Below are 17,404 nucleotides of genomic sequence, written 5' to 3'. Positions count from 1 at the left end.
CAGATGGCCTGAGGGCTGGGAGTCTGGTTCTGTCCTGGTAGGTCTCTCCACAGGCTATGTGGGCTTCCTTACAACATGGTGACAAGGCTCTAGAATGACCATCTCAAGAGAAATGGAAGATACCAGTTGCTTAGGCCTTAGCCTTAAGAAACAGGTACAGCATGATTTCCACTGCATTCTATTAGTTAAGTAGTCCTAGAGCCCAGAATCAAGGAAGAACATATAGAGTCCATCTCTAAGTGGAAAAAGTTAGCATTTGTCATGCTTGTTGTCAGTTAACCTTCTTTTTCCAGAAAAGAAGCCAAATCCTATTATGGTAAAGTGTTCACTCTCCTCTCTAGATATTGGGATTTTTTAGTTAGAGAGTATATTTTAAATTAGAGAGTATGTTTGATTTTATGTTAAAGTAAGTTCAAGATCACTTGTTCTAGAGAAAGGACAAGAAAGAAATTTGAATTTCTGTTAAGTCATTTTATTATATTTACTTTCTGTAAGGCAAATTTGTGCTCTCTTCTACTAGGCATACAATTTCCACATGATGGTAATATAAAAGTCTACTATTTAAAAGGTTTGAGTTCAATTTTATTCAAATAGGGGATAATTATTTTAAAGTATTTAATATATTTTTATGTATAGCCTTAGCATAATTGATAAAATGTTTAAATAATAAGGTAACAGGGATAAAAGTTGTAGTTACTTCCAAAAGCACTAACATCTGCTTGCCTTAATATTTTAGTTGCCTGATTCCTATAAGTTACAGAAGAACTCTAATTCAGTATCCTATTTACCTCTGAGAAATAACAGGCATGACATATATATATATGTATTTATGTTTCTTCATTATATATCAGATTAATGGTATTTAACAATGAGAATTTAGTTTAAAATACAAAATTCCACCCAGAATAGGATTCTGTCTCTTTAAATATGAAAAACTTCTAAATAAATTTCATATTAGCCAAAATTCCTTTTGACTCAAATTCATCTGAACTGTCTTTGATTTATGATTATGGTGGCCATGCAAACTAATTTGACATGCATAATATGCATGGCAGTAGTGAAAGCAGAAGTTCAGCAATTCCACTGAAAATTGTACTTGCACTGCTATATCTGCTTCTGAATTATGGTACTTGGAATTTTGTGCCCTTAAGGAACTGTTTGTTTTTCCAGACTGGCTAATGCATCAGGAACTTGGCTTCAAATAATTATTATTAAGCAAATACCCTGACACCTTTTCTATGGGATTTATCAGAGCTGTGAAATTAATTGAAGATTGAGTATATGTGATAAATGGGAAAAGCCCCAGGAGTTTTTGTTTGTTTCAATTCAGGAAAATGCAAACATGCAGCTTTTAGCAGAGGAGCCGTGAGTGTCAGACTTTGCTTTGCTGGGACAGCCTTGAGCACACCCCTGGGTTACTGACCTAGGGCAGCACAGCCTGTGTGGCTATGTGAGTCCACTGGCCTCATCTTCAAAGACCTTATTTGGACAGTTTAACACTTCACATTGCACATTCCCCAAGGCCTACTTAGGTTCTGAGGGGCATAAATACCTCACACACATGTATAACTAACTTGTAATGTTAGTGTTATCTACCCAGCGCTGGTAGAGTAGCTGACACTCAGTGGGACCTGAGCACCTATTAGGATGAATTGCCTTACCTTCATATATTCTGTTTTTCAGAATTAGGAAACATCTCAGAGAGTGAAGATTGACTGCATATCTCTAACAGAGCCTGATTTAAGATAAGATTTGTGAGTTTGGTAGAAAATCCTATGAAGTTTTCATTTTACTGTTGACTGAAGACCATACCCTGTACGGTGACCCTTATTCAGAATTTTTGTCAGAAACCTAGGGCCCTGAACATGAGTATATAAAGTCCGATGCAGGCCTGTACCCTGTCGGGGATCTTGTGTGCTCACAGTACAGCTATGCTCCTCTCAAAGAGACGTCATCGCTAAGGAACAATGGTTTAAAAACAAATACCAGTGCAAATTAATTAGAAACAGGGCACTGCCTGACATTAGGAACTCTGCATTCAGACTGTAGATCTCTCAAAAGCACATTTAGAGACATCTGGTCAGGATGAAGCAGGGTGCTCACACTGCAATGAACCTTTTTTGTGCGAAATTACTAGTTAGTGACAAACAAAATATAAAAAGAGACCTCCAGAAAGGCACACTCAGGCTCAGAAACAAGCTGAACAACTCCACAGAGCAGGAACAGCGTAGAAATGCCGAGTGGGTTGCAGGGTGGAGCCACAGGCTTGCAGGCTCCAGGTTTTGAAGCAGTCAGGCAGTGTTGGAGACCACTCCGTGGGGTAAAGGAGACCGCAAGTGTCTCACTGATTCAGGGGATCCGCACCTGGCCTGCAGCCAGGAGAAGAGGTGAGCTGCCCCACCTTTGCACTCCCCGTGAAAGGAAGCTGGAAACCTTCTGCTGACCTGTTGCCTGGACCTGGGGCCTTGTCCCTGGTTGTGGACAGAGGAAAGTGTAAACGACAGTACTAACCAGCTTGTGGTGCAGAGGTGAGCCACGTTACCTGCTGGCCCAGTGACTGAGTTCACTGTAGCACTAAAATAGCTGGCTGGCAGGAGCCCCAATACACAGTTATAAAATTGAATATAGATTAAATCCTTTTACTCAAAGTGAGCCTGCAAATCCAAATTCCAAAACACATGAATAAATCTTGTGCTAAGAAAGCCAAAACCCAACCATCAGAATATAATTGAATGAAATGAATTATTAAAAACAGTTTAATAAAACTTTAAAATAGATATACTTAGGATTCTCAAGGAGATGACTGAGACAAACTTCCACTTTAAAATATCAAGAAATTATGAAACAAAAATAAGTGGACATTTTCTTAAAGATCAAATAGATAAAAACAACCAATTAGAAATCTTAAAAATTCAAAATATAGACACTGAAAACTTAAATCTCAATAAATTGAATAAACTCTACACTGGACACAGTTGAAGAAAAGACTAATAGATTGGAAGATAGTAATAATACAGGAATTCACCCAGAATAGAGTATATAGAGATTACATTTTACATGAAGGGAAATTAGTGCGTATGGAAGCTAGACTGAAAAGCTCCAAGATATATATGTCTAGTAAATTAGAGTTCTGTCAGGTGAGAGTGGAGGGAATGGTACAGAATAATACCAAGCTTTTCAGAATTCAAGATAACTGTGAAGATTTGATCAGTGCATTCAAATATTAATATCTAGCAGGATAAAGATAAATTTCTACCTAGACACATAAGAGTCAAGCTGCAGAGCATCAAGAATAAAGAGAAATCTTGCCTGTAATTCCAGCACTCTGGGAGGCCAAGGCAGGAGAATCACTTGAACCCAGGAGTTTGAGACCAACCTGGGCAACAAAGTGAGATCCCATCTCTATAAATAAATAAATAAATAAGAAAAAAAGAGAAACTTTAAAAAGCTGCCAGAGAGAAAAGAGTGATAATCTACCAAAAAATGACAACAGTTCTTCATCAGCAAAAAACAATTAAAGAAAGATGTGGAATAAATATTTTCAAAATGCCAAGGGAAAATAAACAGTCAACCTGAAATTTTTCCCAAGGAAGAAAATAAAAAATAAGGTTCTTTACATAAGAATTTCCCACACACAATCCTCACTAAAAGAAAATTTAAAAGGCATATGCCAGCAAGAAGAAAAACATATTCAGAAAGTAGCCATGGGAATCGAAAGAGAATGGCAAACACCAAAATTAATTACATATGTTGGTAAACTTAATTAAGTAACCATTTTTAAAAGTCAGTATTTTTTGTTGTTTAAGCTAAAGCTACAACTCAACATAGCATATACAAGATGGAGGGGTAAGAAAGAGTCTTCAATAGGCAGGTAGGGCTGACCACACTGTATCTGGGAGGATAGAAATACTAGATATGTGTAGACTTTGTTGGGAATTTTCAAGAAGTAAGAAATTTTTTTTTTTTTTTTTTTTTTTGACAGGGCCTGTGCTCTGTCACCCAGGCTGGAGTGCAGTGATGTGATCTCGGCTCACTGGAACCTCTGCTTTCCAGGCTCCAGCCATTTGCCCATCTCAGCCTCCCAAGCAGCTGGGACTACAGGTACATGCACCTGCACCCAGCTAATTTTTGTATTTTTTGTAGAGATGGGGTTTTGCTACATTGCCCAAGCTGGTCTTGAAGTCCTGAGTTCAAGTGGTCTGCCCGCCTCAGCCTCCCAAAGTGCTTGGATTACAGGCATGAGCCACAGCACCCAGCTGTCAATAAGATATATCTTTTAAAAATTTAGAGTAATAATTAAAATCATAGAAATGCAATCTATAGCTGCCAAGTCATAGGAGGAAAAAAAGTAGAAATATAAAAGCAATCAGTCCAGCAAGAGGCAAAAGAACAAAAATGAAGCAAAGATGTTTTTTAGAAAACACAAAACAAGGTGGTAGAAATAAGTTCAAATATATCTATTATTAATTGTAACAAATGAAAACAGATTAAATTCACCTATTAAAAGGAAAAGATTATCCCACCTGCTAAACATTTTTTAATCCAGCTATATCCTACTTTCTGGAGACACACCTAAAATAAAACTTTTCAGGAAGTTTGAAAATGAAGGAATGGAAGAAGTATGTATACCAAGCAAATTTTAACAAAAAGAAAACTCCTTCATGATTAAGTGGAAAAAAAGCTTAGAAATAGATAGAAGAAAATTTCCTTGACCTGATAAAGGCTGTCACAAACTTTCTAGAAACATCATTCTTAGTGGTAAAAATTAAAGTATTTCCAATAAAGTCAAAATAAGAAAAAGATGCTCTTCACTTCAATTCAGTATTATACTAGAAGTCATCAATGCAATGATCAGGAAAAGATATATGAGTTATAAGAGTTGGAAAAGTAAATAGGAAAGAGTCTCTCTCTCTCTTTTTTTTTTTTTTTAGATTTTATGACTTACACTGGGATTATAGGTGCAAGCCACTGTGCCTGGCGTAGACTGTATAATTTTCTACATAGAAAATCTGAAGAAATCTACATATAAACTTTTACAACCCATAAAGGACTTTAGCAGGGTTTTAGATCAAAATCCAAAAGTAGCATTGCAATACACTAGTACTAATGAATTATAAAAGACAAACATTCCATTCACTATGTCACAGAAGCTATAAGATACCTGGTGCTATGGTCTGAATGTTTGTTGCCCCCTCAAAATGCATGTGTTTAAATCTAACCCCCAAGGTGATATATTAGGAAGTGGGGCCTTTGGGAGGTGATGAAGCCATGAGGGCAAAGCCCTCATGAACAGGATTAGTGTCCTTATAAAAGAGATCTGGAGAGCTCCATAACCCCTTCCATTATGCAAAGACACAGTGAAAAGATGGTCATCTATGAACCAGGAAGTGGGTCTGCACCAGACACTAAATCTGCCAGCACCTTGATCTTAGACTTCCCGGCCTCCAGAACCGTGAGGAATAAATTTCTGTTGTTCATAAGCCACCCAGTCTATGTTATTCTGTGATAGCAACCCAAACATACCAAAACACCTAGGGAAAAACTTAACCAAAATGTGTAAGCTTACTATGGAGACACTTATAAAATTTGACTGAGGACATAAAATTAAACCTTAATAAATTAGAGACATACCGTGTTTATAGTTTAGAACGGATTTCAATTTTCTCCAAAACAATGATTGATAAAACTGACTACCTTAAAATTAAAACTTTATGTCCAACAAAAAAACACCACAAATAAATCAAAAAATAAACTATGGTTTGGAAAAGATACTTGTAATGCATATAATTAACTAAATTAATATTAGAATTTACAAATGAGGCCAGGCATGGTGGCTCATGCATGTAATCCTAGCATTTTGGGAGGCCAAGGCAAGAGGATCACTTGAGTCCAGGAGTTTGAGACAAGCCTGGGAACATAGTGGGAACTCATTTCTACAAAAAATTTAAAAACTAGTTAGGCATGGTGGTGCACACCTGTGGTCCCAGCTACTCAGGAGACTGAGGTGGGAGGATCACTTGAGCCCAGAACATCAAGGCTGCAGTGAGCTATGATTATGCCACTGCACTCCAGACTGGGTGACAAAGTGAGACTCTGTCTCAAAAAAAAAAAAAAAAAAGAATTTACAAATGAATAAGAGAACAAAACAACTGAATAAAGAAATGGGCAAAGGATATGCACAGGCAATTCACAGGAGAGGGAACCCAAATGAATAAACAGGAACAGAAACTTAACCTCAAAAGAATGAGAATGAAAGTGAAATGAGATGCCATTTCACCTCCAACAGGTTGACAGACGTTAAAATGCCTGAGAATCCTAAATGTTGGTAAGCAACAGAAACTCTCCTATTCTGCTAGTAAAAGTGTAAATTGGTAAAGGGCTTTGAAAAATATTTTAGTCATATCTAGTGAATTTAATATTTTTGCTACTAACGAGAAATCCCGTTTGGGGTTATTCCTAAAGTAGCTCTACTGCAGGTGCACGTGGAGTCATGCGGTAGGATCTTCACTGCCACACTGCAATAGTGAAAAAATGCAGACAGCCTAAATGCCCATCAACAGGAGAGTGGCTGAATAAAGTGTGGTATGATTATATAATGGAATACTCTTCACTAGTTAAAATGAATGAACAGACCTTTACATATTTCCATGGATAAGTCTCAAAATCATAGTGTTGAGCAAAAGTAACAAGTTTCAGAGCAATCTTGTTAAAAACAAACAATATACTATATATTTTATGCATACCACATATTGTATGCATACATATGTAAGTAGTAATTACTAGAATGCATGAGAATGGTAGAACAGTGAATACAGGGTAGGGGTCACTTATAAAATTTGATTGAGGACATAAAATTAAACCTGAATAAATTAGAGACATGCCATGTTCATAGTTTGGAACAGATTTTAATTTTCTCCAAAATAAAGACTGATAAAACTGACTATCTTAAAGAAGGGAGGAAGAGAGAGAATTGGGGAAGGAGCTACAGGGAGCTTCAACTCTTTTGTAATGTTTTATTTCTTTAAAAACATAATGCTGATATGCCCAGAGCAAAAGATTTGTTAGAGCTCAGTAGTGATAAAGGGGTTGTTATTTTATTGTTCTTTACATTTTTTCTTTATATTTGAAATATTTCACAGATTTTTTAAAGATAGTGAATTTTAAAGCCAAATAAAAATGTTTTGGGCATAATTTTAAAAGCCACATGTGAGTTATATCATATCCCCAAAATTGCTACTGAAAAAAAGGGTTATTTTGCTTCACACCAACAAATATTGGTTGAGCCTTTGGTCCATGCGACACTCTGGGATACACTGGAGACCCAAATGGACTTGGTCTCTGCCTTCACAGGACTCTGAATCTCCAGGGAAGACAGACTCTGGGCAGGCAGGGAAGCCTGTCATTATTGGAGACGTCCACAGACAGATGGGTTCGGATGGGTCCTGCCCAGAAAGTAGAGCCCAGCTGGCCTGGCAGCTCTGCTCAGACCAGATTACAACTGTGTTCTCCTGGGAGTATGAACTGGAAAATGAGAGGGGATGGGCAGTTGGCAGGGAGGCCAGAAGCTAAAAGGATAAGAGGCAGGGTCAGCCTCGAGGCAGGAGGGCTGTGATGGGGTGAGGGCTCAGAAGGCGTGGGGTAAAGAAGAGATGTACAGAGTCAAAGATGAAGCTAGCCAGTGGCTGAAGGAGAAGGGAGGGGGTGCAAACAGATCAGGAATGCAGGGAGTGGATGGGTCACTTGAAAGGAGGCACTTGACTTCCTACTGCTGCAAGGGGACCCGATAACCTGCCCCCAGCGCTGCATAGGACGTAGAATTACCGTGGAGAGACTCTGCTCCCCCAGGCAGTCAACTGTGACTGACTTGGATTGCCCTGATGGAAGGACAGGACTTTATGGGAAGCATGGGGCACTCCAAGAAATGCTACCGCTGCCACAGCTCCTGGGGTGCTGTAAGCAACAGCTTCAAGCTAGCTTAGAAGTCTGCCTTGTCTTGGGGTGACAGACCATTTCTGAGTACATAGACCTCCTCCACGTTCTCTAATGGTTGCTGGACTTCTGACCAAATAAAGAGTACCTAGCCTATTTCAATCAAGCACAGCCCAAGGTGTGATTTCTTCCATGCTGTCCCATCCAGGCTCTGTGAAAGGCCAGGGGTCTCCCAGGCTTTCTATAAGCCCATCTGTTTGGCCTTTCCTTGGTTCGGTGAGGCCGAGCTGTGTGGTAGAGACTGCCTTTTCCTATCACTGCACCTCTGAAGATAAACCTAACAGTACTCGAGGGGTAGCAAGGACAGTGGTGTGAGGAGTATGGACACCCAGCACAATCGACTGTGTAAAATCCGGTTCTGCCACTAACTAAATACATCACCTCGTGTGGAACACTTACCCTCTCTTGTGCCTCAGTTTCCTCTTCTGTAAGTGGAGATAATCACGGCACCATCTCATAGGATTAAAATAGTTACTACATGGAAAATGCATGGGATTACTCCTGGCACACAGGAAGTGCCAGATCAGCATTGGCAGTCATCATCGTTTATTATACAACTTAAGTCTCCATTCCTTGCTACCAAAAGAACCAGCAATACAGAAAAATAATATTTTTATTTTCTTTTTTGTTTTGCAGCAAAAGTTATGTTATTCCTTTGCAGTGCAGCTGCCCTGTAGATTTTGAGTTCTATATCACTTTGATTCAGTCTCATCAAGCCTTTGCTATTGAGCCAACATCAGGTAAGGAGTGTGAAGATTTCAGGTTTCCTGGCTCATGCCTGTAATCCCAGCACTTTGGGAGGCCGAGGCGGGCGGATCACGAGATCAGGAGATCGAGACCATCCTGGCTAGCACAGTGAAACCCCGTCTCTACTAAAAATACAAAAAATTAGCCGGGTGTGGTGGCAGGCGCCTGTAGTCCCAGCTGCTCTGGAGGCTGAGGCAGGAGAATGGTGTGAACCCAGGAGGCAGAGCTTGCAGTGAGCGGAGATCACGCCACTGCACTCCAGCCTGGGCAACAGAGCGAGACTCCATCTCAAAAAAAAAAAAAAAAATTTCAAGTTTCCAATTTCTTTTGAGTTCTCAGGTCAAAGAGAGGATTTGAAAAGTAGGTGTCAAGTTCTAAAAACAAGAATAAGCTGCACTCAAAAGTTACATTTTCAAACACATAACAGTAATGAATTTTACGCATAACTGACATGATGTAAAATGGAATTGGACACGTCAGAAAAATGACACTTTGGGATCATTTGTATCATGCAGATAATTTTTAATAATGTTCAGGTAAGTTTCTTCCAAGATCGAAACTTAAAATTGGAAATTGATCCATTTCCATTCTAAGTTTGGCTCCTGGTGCATCCTTGGTTTGGTATCCACCTTATAATTCAATATCAGATAAAATAGGAATCTTCTTTCTTCCAGAGCTTTTAGAATCTTAGTGAAGGGTCTGATGAATTTGTCTCATCTGTGGTGTGGACAGTATGTTTTTGCATGCCCCAGAGGACATAGATCGCTAGGCTGCTAAGGACATTTGAAAGTGAGATTTTACACCTAAAGTAATCTCTGCTTCCCAGTTCCTGTCTCTTGATATTTAGGTTTGGGATTCAAGTATCTGTCCACAGTGGTCTACTGTGGTCTACTGTGGACAGATATTTAAAATCGTTAAATTTAAACAATTTAACAATTGCTAAAATGGTTTTAAGTCTACATATTCATTTGTTTACAACTCTTTCAGTACTGCAAGTACATATTGTGTCCGACAAATGAGTGTTTAAAGCAGAAACTGTGAATTAATTCTAAATTATGAAATGTACATAGATTATTTTCTAGAGGACCAGGAGCCATTCTGAGATTTTTTAAAAATATAAGGTAACCACTGTTTACATTGCAAAAAAACAGGACTTGATTCTCTTTTCAGAGAGAAGAGGCTTATTATTTTCAGCTGTGTGGGCCTGAAAAAGAAGGGAAAATAAGTGGTCACTAAAATTATACTAAACAAGATAATATTTCAGATGTTAAGTATAGTCGATATTCTTACAGTAGGTTTCCTGTGGGTCCCTGCCCCTCTGATGGTCCATAATTCTGTTAAGTTCCATGGGCAGAAGGGACCACTACAATTTCTGAGCAGTCATGATGGGAGCTGTTTTAGACAGGTCAGCGTGCAGGTTTACAGGTATGACTGAGGTGGGTACAGACAGGAGTCCAGGAATTCGTGGTGTTGGAAAGAACTCACGTAGCACTTGAGATCTTGAAGTGAGCTAACATCAGTAACCAGGAAAAGGAAGAAAAACTTGACAGCTTATGGCCTGGCCATACTTCTTTAAAAAACAGTGACCTAAGACTCAGAATATTAATTTACCTAGAGGGTTTTGAAACACAAGCTATTCCAAATCAGGGTAGTACGTAGATCATAAAATACAGCATTAAGCAGAATTGACTGACAACTATGTATGACACACTTAAAAAAATCATGCAGGCCTTTCTCCCAGTGCTCGGATTATAAAATGCGGAGCCACATAATTCAGACAAATGCATGATACATGAGATACTTTGTCTGATTCATCAGATAAGAGTTTGTGGTTGTTTGGTACTTTATTTATTACTTAATATTTTAAATTTGTCCTTTAAGTGAAATTAAATTGAATATACCAGTTTGGAGTTGAGAGAGAGGGGAGTGCTAGGGACATACACTTGGTTGTCACTGGGTGTTGTACATTTATTTGTACAGCCATGGGACTGGACGTGAGGTCACCTTGGGAGTGAATGTGAATAGAGAAGTGGACCAAGGACCACTCAGACACTCAGAGGACAGCAAGGGGAAGTGGATCCAGGAACAAAGAAAGACCAAGGAAGAAAATCAGGAAAGTGCAGTGCAAAAGAAGAGAATGAAGGAAAGAAGGAAAGAAGCCGGGCCAGCCAGGGCTCTTGATCTTTAGGATCCGTCTTTTGCTGGTTTGAATGACCTGCATTGTGTGGATGGTGCTGCTGATGTGGCATTCCATACTGGTCTCATGGGCTCTGCCCTTCAGCCTCCTCGGTAGCTATTTTATGAATCTCAGGCCATCGTTGCTCCACCAGTCTCAGCAACATTCTTGTTTTGGTTCCCACTTTGATGATGTATCAGTACATCTTTGGCTGTTACTCTTTTGAGGTTCCGGAATTTCACCTGCAGTGAAGAAAGCCTTGGCTACATGGAGAGTGAGTGCAGCTCTGATGATCTTTGTGCTCACTGGGCTCCTGACTTGCCAGGTATTTGGCTTGACTCGGAGGCCATACAGCTGGACAGTCATGGATGGCTTTTTGGCCACAAGGCATTATTGCCTCCGTTTTACAAACTGGGTTCAGATAGACTAAGAAACTGGGCTAATTTTACACAGTTAGCATGTGTATTTGTAGACACTGTTTCGAGCACATGTTTGGTAACTGATTTCTAAAAGACTTGAGACATCCATAGTCTGCTAGGTTATGAAGCCGTATCTTCTCTAGGAACTAGAAGCATCATCTATGCATACCTTCCAGGCATGTTATGCTCAAGTTTGCCAAATGAAAACACAATTTGAATCAAGCTATTAATAATTCTATTTATAAGGTATGCCCTCAACTTTAACTCAACTGGCCATCGTTAAGATGCCGGTGTGCCCTGTAGTTGTCAAAAGCTCGACCTGCTGTTGTTGGGGCCAAGCTATTCCTGAGACTGGAGAAAATGAATAAAAGATTTTATGACCTTCCTGTACTGCTGACAAGAAATCATGTGCAACCAAAACTTCAAGAACACTCTGTTGATAATTTTGGAAGAGCCAGCAATACATGACTTTGGCCAAGATTTTTTTTTCCGTGAACTCTGAAGAGAAGTATTGACCAAGATCTTATTAGCATCGGAGATCACGCAAATGGCACAAAAAAATTGTTGAACTTGTCTACTTATCACTATTTTGTGATCCTGGGCATTCCCTTGTTGTCACATGTGCTAAGGAAGAATTCATCTAACTCATATAAATGGTAAATTATAGCTTTAAATGACTGGCTAAGCAAGACTTCCTTGGGGGCTGTTGCTTAGAGTTCTTATATAAAGTTTCAATAAGTTCATTCTCTCTTTTTTAATTATAAGAAATATATAAGCCACTTACAAATAATTTTATATTTTGCATTTTCTTCTGAAATGCACATTTTTTTACAACTTTATATCAGTTTGGGAATAAACCCCAGAGCCTCTGCCCTTGCTTTGGCCTCAAACCACTTTTTGGTTCTAGACATTACCTAGGGGCCACCAATCCAGCAGGAAGCACCTTCTAGCAAAGAACAAATTCCCATCCTCCAGCATGAGCACAAACACACCAAGAGCAGGGTAACCTGCCTGTCGAGGTTCAAGGCACTCTCATGCAGCACCTGCTCTGGGCAGCCTGTCTGGACTTGCCCATAGTCCAATCATGCCATCTCAACTGGGCTCAGCCATACTCCTGGCTGTACCTGCCACTGTGCTGTCCACACACCAGCATTTACCCACTTACATTTCAAAAGGGAGCATGTGCTGGTTCCTTTTTGCCTCTTTTTTCTCCAAAGGCCCGTTGGCCCCTGGCTGAGGTAGTTTATCACATAATAAGCCCTACCTGCAGGGTCCAGCAGCCTTTGGGAATCCAGGGCAGAGCCATTACATCCACAGGGGAAAATGATGAGGGGAGGTTTCGCCTACTTCTCCTCCCTGCCTCACTGTACTCCTGCAGACAGGTGAGACAGAAGACCCCCAAACCCCAGCACAAACTGTGCAGGGGACAGATCAGGATTGTCAAGGGGAGGGTAAGACTGGATCTCCAGCACACAGCGCAGGCCCTCATAAAATGCTTCTTGCTGGTAGTTAGGACCATGATGAGCAGACTCATCTCAGAAAACGTATACTGGCTATATGACTGCTTACAGAAATGACAACAGGCAGGTCTTTGGCAAGGTTCACTTCCAACAAGTAATGGAAATTAGTGAGATAACCAGCAAAGGGCCTCTGATAATGATAGCCTTCCGGGTCAGCAAATGGAGGAACAGCCGGGGGCCATATGCAGGGTTGGAAAAGAGTCCTCATGAGAGGTAAAATCGAGAGATCAAACGTTTAAAAGATTTTCCAAAGCACCAAACCCAATAGTGAGGAAGGGGAGAATAATTAGGGATAGTTAATATATGAGATGCAAATGAGTTCCCTAGCTTTTAGAGGATGTAGGTAATTAATGACACACTGAAGAAGTCAGGAAAAGCTGGACAGACAGGTTGCAATTTTCTATCACGTTGGTAGCAATGGTCAGTTTTACCTGGTGCTCAATATACCCTTGATGGGTGTCTGGTTGCACACAGCATGGCTGGCGTGATGTTCATAATTGCTTCTATTTACTGATTGTTAGCCACATGCCAGGTGCTGTGCTAAGCACATCACATGCACTGTCTCATTGAATTCCATAACTCTGTCCAAGAGGACCATTTGACGGGCTGTCATTCTGGGCTGGTTGAGCTCAGTTGACCACAGCCGCAGTCAGTGAACTTGACCCAGAGGACAATGCCTGTACCTTAACGAAACTCTTACCTCACACCTCTACTGCCCATATAGAAGTGCTTGTTCCAGCAAAGCCAGGAAGAAGTCAGAGATGGTTTGGCCCAGCCTCTCACCCTGCTGGGAAAGCCAGTCTTCCAGGAGGCTGGAAGAGAATGCAGCTTTCATGATAGACAGCAGGCACTTCTGCGGGTCCCACAACGCTGGTCTGGGGTAGGTGCCATGCCAGAAAACAGGCCACAGCAACAGGAAAAAAAGAGCCACTCCAGGTGTAAATAAGTATAGAAGAAATTAGGTTCAGCAAAAACAAATATTTCTTTAAAAATGTCTTTATAGAAAATGAAATGTGTTTATTTTTTAAAAATTAAAACGCTGAGCCAGGCGCGGTGGCTCACGCCTGTAATCCCAGCATTTTGGGAGGCCGAGGCGGGTGGATCACAAGGTCAGGAGATCGAGACCACGGTGAAACCCCGTCTCTATTAAAAAATACAAAAAATTAGTCGGGCGTGGTGGCGGCGCCTGTAGTCCCAGCTACTCAGGAGGCTGAGGCAGGAGAATGGCGGGAACCCGGGAGGTGGAGCTTGCAGTGAGCCAAGATCATGCCACTGCACTCCAGCCTGGGCAACAGAGCGAGACTCCATCTCAAAAAAAAAAAAAAAATTAAAACACTGAAGAAAAGTACCAAATCCTAGTTGAAAAAACATTACCGAGAATCTCACCACTCCAGAAATAACTATCATGAACATTGAACTATCCCTGCAGATACCTCTCTGTGCTTATGTACAAAGAGGAGAAAGAGGAAGGCTGGAGGCATACACTGATGCAGAGACACAGAACACTACAAGAAAACTTGGATCATATGATATGTAAAAATGCTGTTACTTGATACTGACTGAAGAAAAACAAGTGAAGCTAAAAGGAATTGGTGGACTTCCTTGGTATATGCAATATTCATTCCTAAAATTCGTTGCTGAAATTAAGAAAAGAGATCATGAGAGCGTTAAGAGGTCAGAGCCACTGTCTTCTTCATCTGTGTGCCTCATCTTCAGCTGGAATCTTGGCCATGGAAAACGGGAAACAGCATGCGTGCACTCTCTCCCTTCCCTCTTGGAACTCCCGGCTTTGTCGTACCCTTCTATGTTGTCTATAGCATTTATATTCTCTTTTGTGACCATGAATGCCGTAGCTATTTAGTTGCTATTGAAATGGAGCCACAGATTTCACCTCTATGCTTCATTCCATGTTCTCTACATTCCCAAATTCTTCACTTGGGTTTTTCTGGCTGTCTGGATGCTGTCACCTAGTGGCGTGTTAACCAGAGGCTCCTGGGGCCGCATGCCTGAGTGCCCGCATGTTTGACAGTGTCTCTCTGCTGTCTGCAATCTTGAAAGACAACCTGGTGAGGTGTAACAGTCTTGGTTTCCAACTTGGTCTATCTCAGAACTTGGTGGACCTTGCTGATTGTCCCCGGCTTTGGCTCTGCTAGGAATTTGGAGGCTGGGCTGAGTTGTTCCCCATCGAAGGTGAATTCTGGATGCTCTCAGAAATTTTATTTTTAGTCTTGAGGTTAAGCAATTCACCAGGATATGTATTGGTGTTTTTCTGCATCATTTTTGTCCCCTGGAACGTGGCATGTCCTTTTTGATCTAGAGAAAAATGACTTTTGTTATTTTGGGAAATGTTTCAACTCGTAAAACCTTGAATGTTTTCATGTTCTATTTGCTTTGTTCTCTTCCTCAGGAATACCAATTATGTGTGTATATTGGTTCTCCTTTGCCTTCAGTATCTATTATCTGCTTTAAAATAATTTCATTTTGTGTGGATTTCCCATTCCTACCTGCCACATCCTTACCTGTGTTTTCAGTGTGTGTGTGTATGTGTGTGCATGTATGTGGTATTTACATGACTGTGATGTATATATATGAGTGCGTGTTTATTGTTGTTCTTTTGCTGAAGTTTCCACCTCAGTGCCTGTGTTAGTCTGTGTGTTGCTATAAAGGAATATCTGAAGCTTGGTAATTTATTTTTTTAAAAAGAGGTTTAATTGGGTCTGCAGGATGTACAGGAAGCATGGTGCTGGCATCTGCTCCTAGTGAGGCCTCAGGAAGCTTCTAACTATGGCAGAAGGCAAAAGGAGAGCAGACAGTATCAGATGGTGAGAGAGGGAGCAAGAGAGAGGTGGGGAGGTGCAGGTTCTTTAAACACCAGCTCTGATGTGAACTCACGGCAAGAACTCACTCATCAGCAAGAGATGGTGCTCAGCCATTCACAAGGGATCCACCCACATGACCCAACACCTTCCACCAGGCCCCACCTCTAACAATGGGAATCACATTTCAACATGAGATTTGCAGGGGACAAACATCCAAACCATATCATACGGTTCCTTTTCTTTTTCCGTGCATTTCCTGAGCTCTACCAGTTCTCTCTTCGTCTCCTTCAAGTGTGTTCTTACATTGCTTCCTTGAATTCTGTTGATTGTTCCTGTGACAAGGCCATACTGTCTGTTTTCTTTAAGACTGGTGAACTACCTGTGTCCTGAGGTTGTCCTCTTATCATGTGTATTTTTTTTTTTTGAAACAGAGTCTCGCTGAGACTGAGAGTCTCTCGCTGTCACTGGAGTGCAGTGGCGTGACCTTGGCTCACTGCAACCTCTGCCTCCCGGGTTCAAGTGATCCTCCTGCCTCAGCCTCCTGAGTAGCTGGGACTATAGGCACCCCCCACCACGCCCGGCTAATTTTGTTGTTGTTATTGTTGTATTTTTAGTAGAGACGGGGTTTCACCATATTGTTCAGGCTAGTCTTGAACTCCTGACCTCATGATCAACCCTCCTCGGCCTCCCAAAGTGCTGGGATTACAGGCGTGAGCCACCGCACCCAGTCATCTTGTGTATTCTTTATGTGATTTTGTTTCTGTTCCTCTCCTCCTTCAAAAAGTATTGATTTTTAATTTTGCAGTTTACATGTACAGCACCTGTGGTGTTCTATTCAGCACTCTGCTTAATGTTGAGTAGAGCCTGCCACCAGCAAAAGAATAATGTGGAAGAGCGATAATAATTTGAAGAGCTAATGCTTACATCATGCTTACCATGTGCCAGACACTACTCTGGATGCATAAACTCATTTAATACCCCAACAACTCTTATGAAGTGGATTCTATTATTCTGTCCACTTCGCTGATGAGGAAGGTGAGGCACGGAGTGTTATGCAGGTTGCATAAAGGCACACAGTTGGGAAGCAGCAGAGCTGGGGTTGCAATGCAGGGAACCCAGCCCCACAGTCTGTGTGTTCAAGCCCTCTGAGAGAATGTCTCCCATCTCTGCTCAGTGGTCACGAGGGCTGGTGGCTCCCAGGAGAGTCACCTGTGCTGTGTACTGCTGTGCAGTGGTCATGACTCTCCTTTCTCCCTACCAGGTCACTTTCAGCACCTTCTGAACTGGGTCCAAGGTCACCGACAGTGGGCATGGTGTGGCAGCATAGCTGCTTCTTCAGCCCCTCTCCTGCTGGTCTGTGATGCCAGGGTTTGGTCTCCTTTACCTCTGTCCCTGTTCAAGGCCCAGCCGTACTCCTACATTTTGTCACTTTAACCAAAGAGTGGTTGGAGACTTTTCCAGGGCTGTGACTCTTACTTTAGGGGAAATCTACACCTCTTGGTTCTCAGCATGCTCCCATGTCTCAGTTTACAGGAGGTGGTAGTCGTGCTTTCTATTGTGCTTTAGGATTATAGCCACTTCCCTATTTAATAGATTTTTTTCCCTTACCATTTTTATCCTTCTTTTCCTTATTGTTTTGTGATTTCGAAGAAGGGTAGTTGAGCTGAAGCTTTTCTTCACCGTCTTTTGCCAGAAATGCTCTGCGCTTGGTTTCTGCAGGGCTCCCCCGCTCCC

The 17,404-nt window shown here is 41.2% G+C and overlaps 1 protein-coding gene across 5 annotated transcripts in view; it reads left to right on the top strand.

The window, feature by feature from the left end:
• Nucleotides 1-17,404, top strand: part of CFAP221 (cilia and flagella associated protein 221) — a 118,247-nt gene that overhangs the window by 36,814 nt on the left and 64,029 nt on the right. For all 5 annotated transcript variants that reach the window (XM_003909214.4, XM_017947937.2, XM_017947936.3 and 2 more), the window contains one exon: nucleotides 8,626-8,729. In XM_003909214.4, coding sequence (XP_003909263.2) covers nucleotides 8,626-8,729 — 104 coding nt within the window. The remainder of the gene's footprint in view (nucleotides 1-8,625; nucleotides 8,730-17,404) is intronic.

Source organism: Papio anubis, chromosome 10, assembly GCF_008728515.1.
Source record: "Papio anubis isolate 15944 chromosome 10, Panubis1.0, whole genome shotgun sequence".
NCBI lineage: Eukaryota > Metazoa > Chordata > Mammalia > Primates > Cercopithecidae > Papio > Papio anubis.
This window is presented reverse-complemented; position numbering and strand designations above follow the sequence as displayed.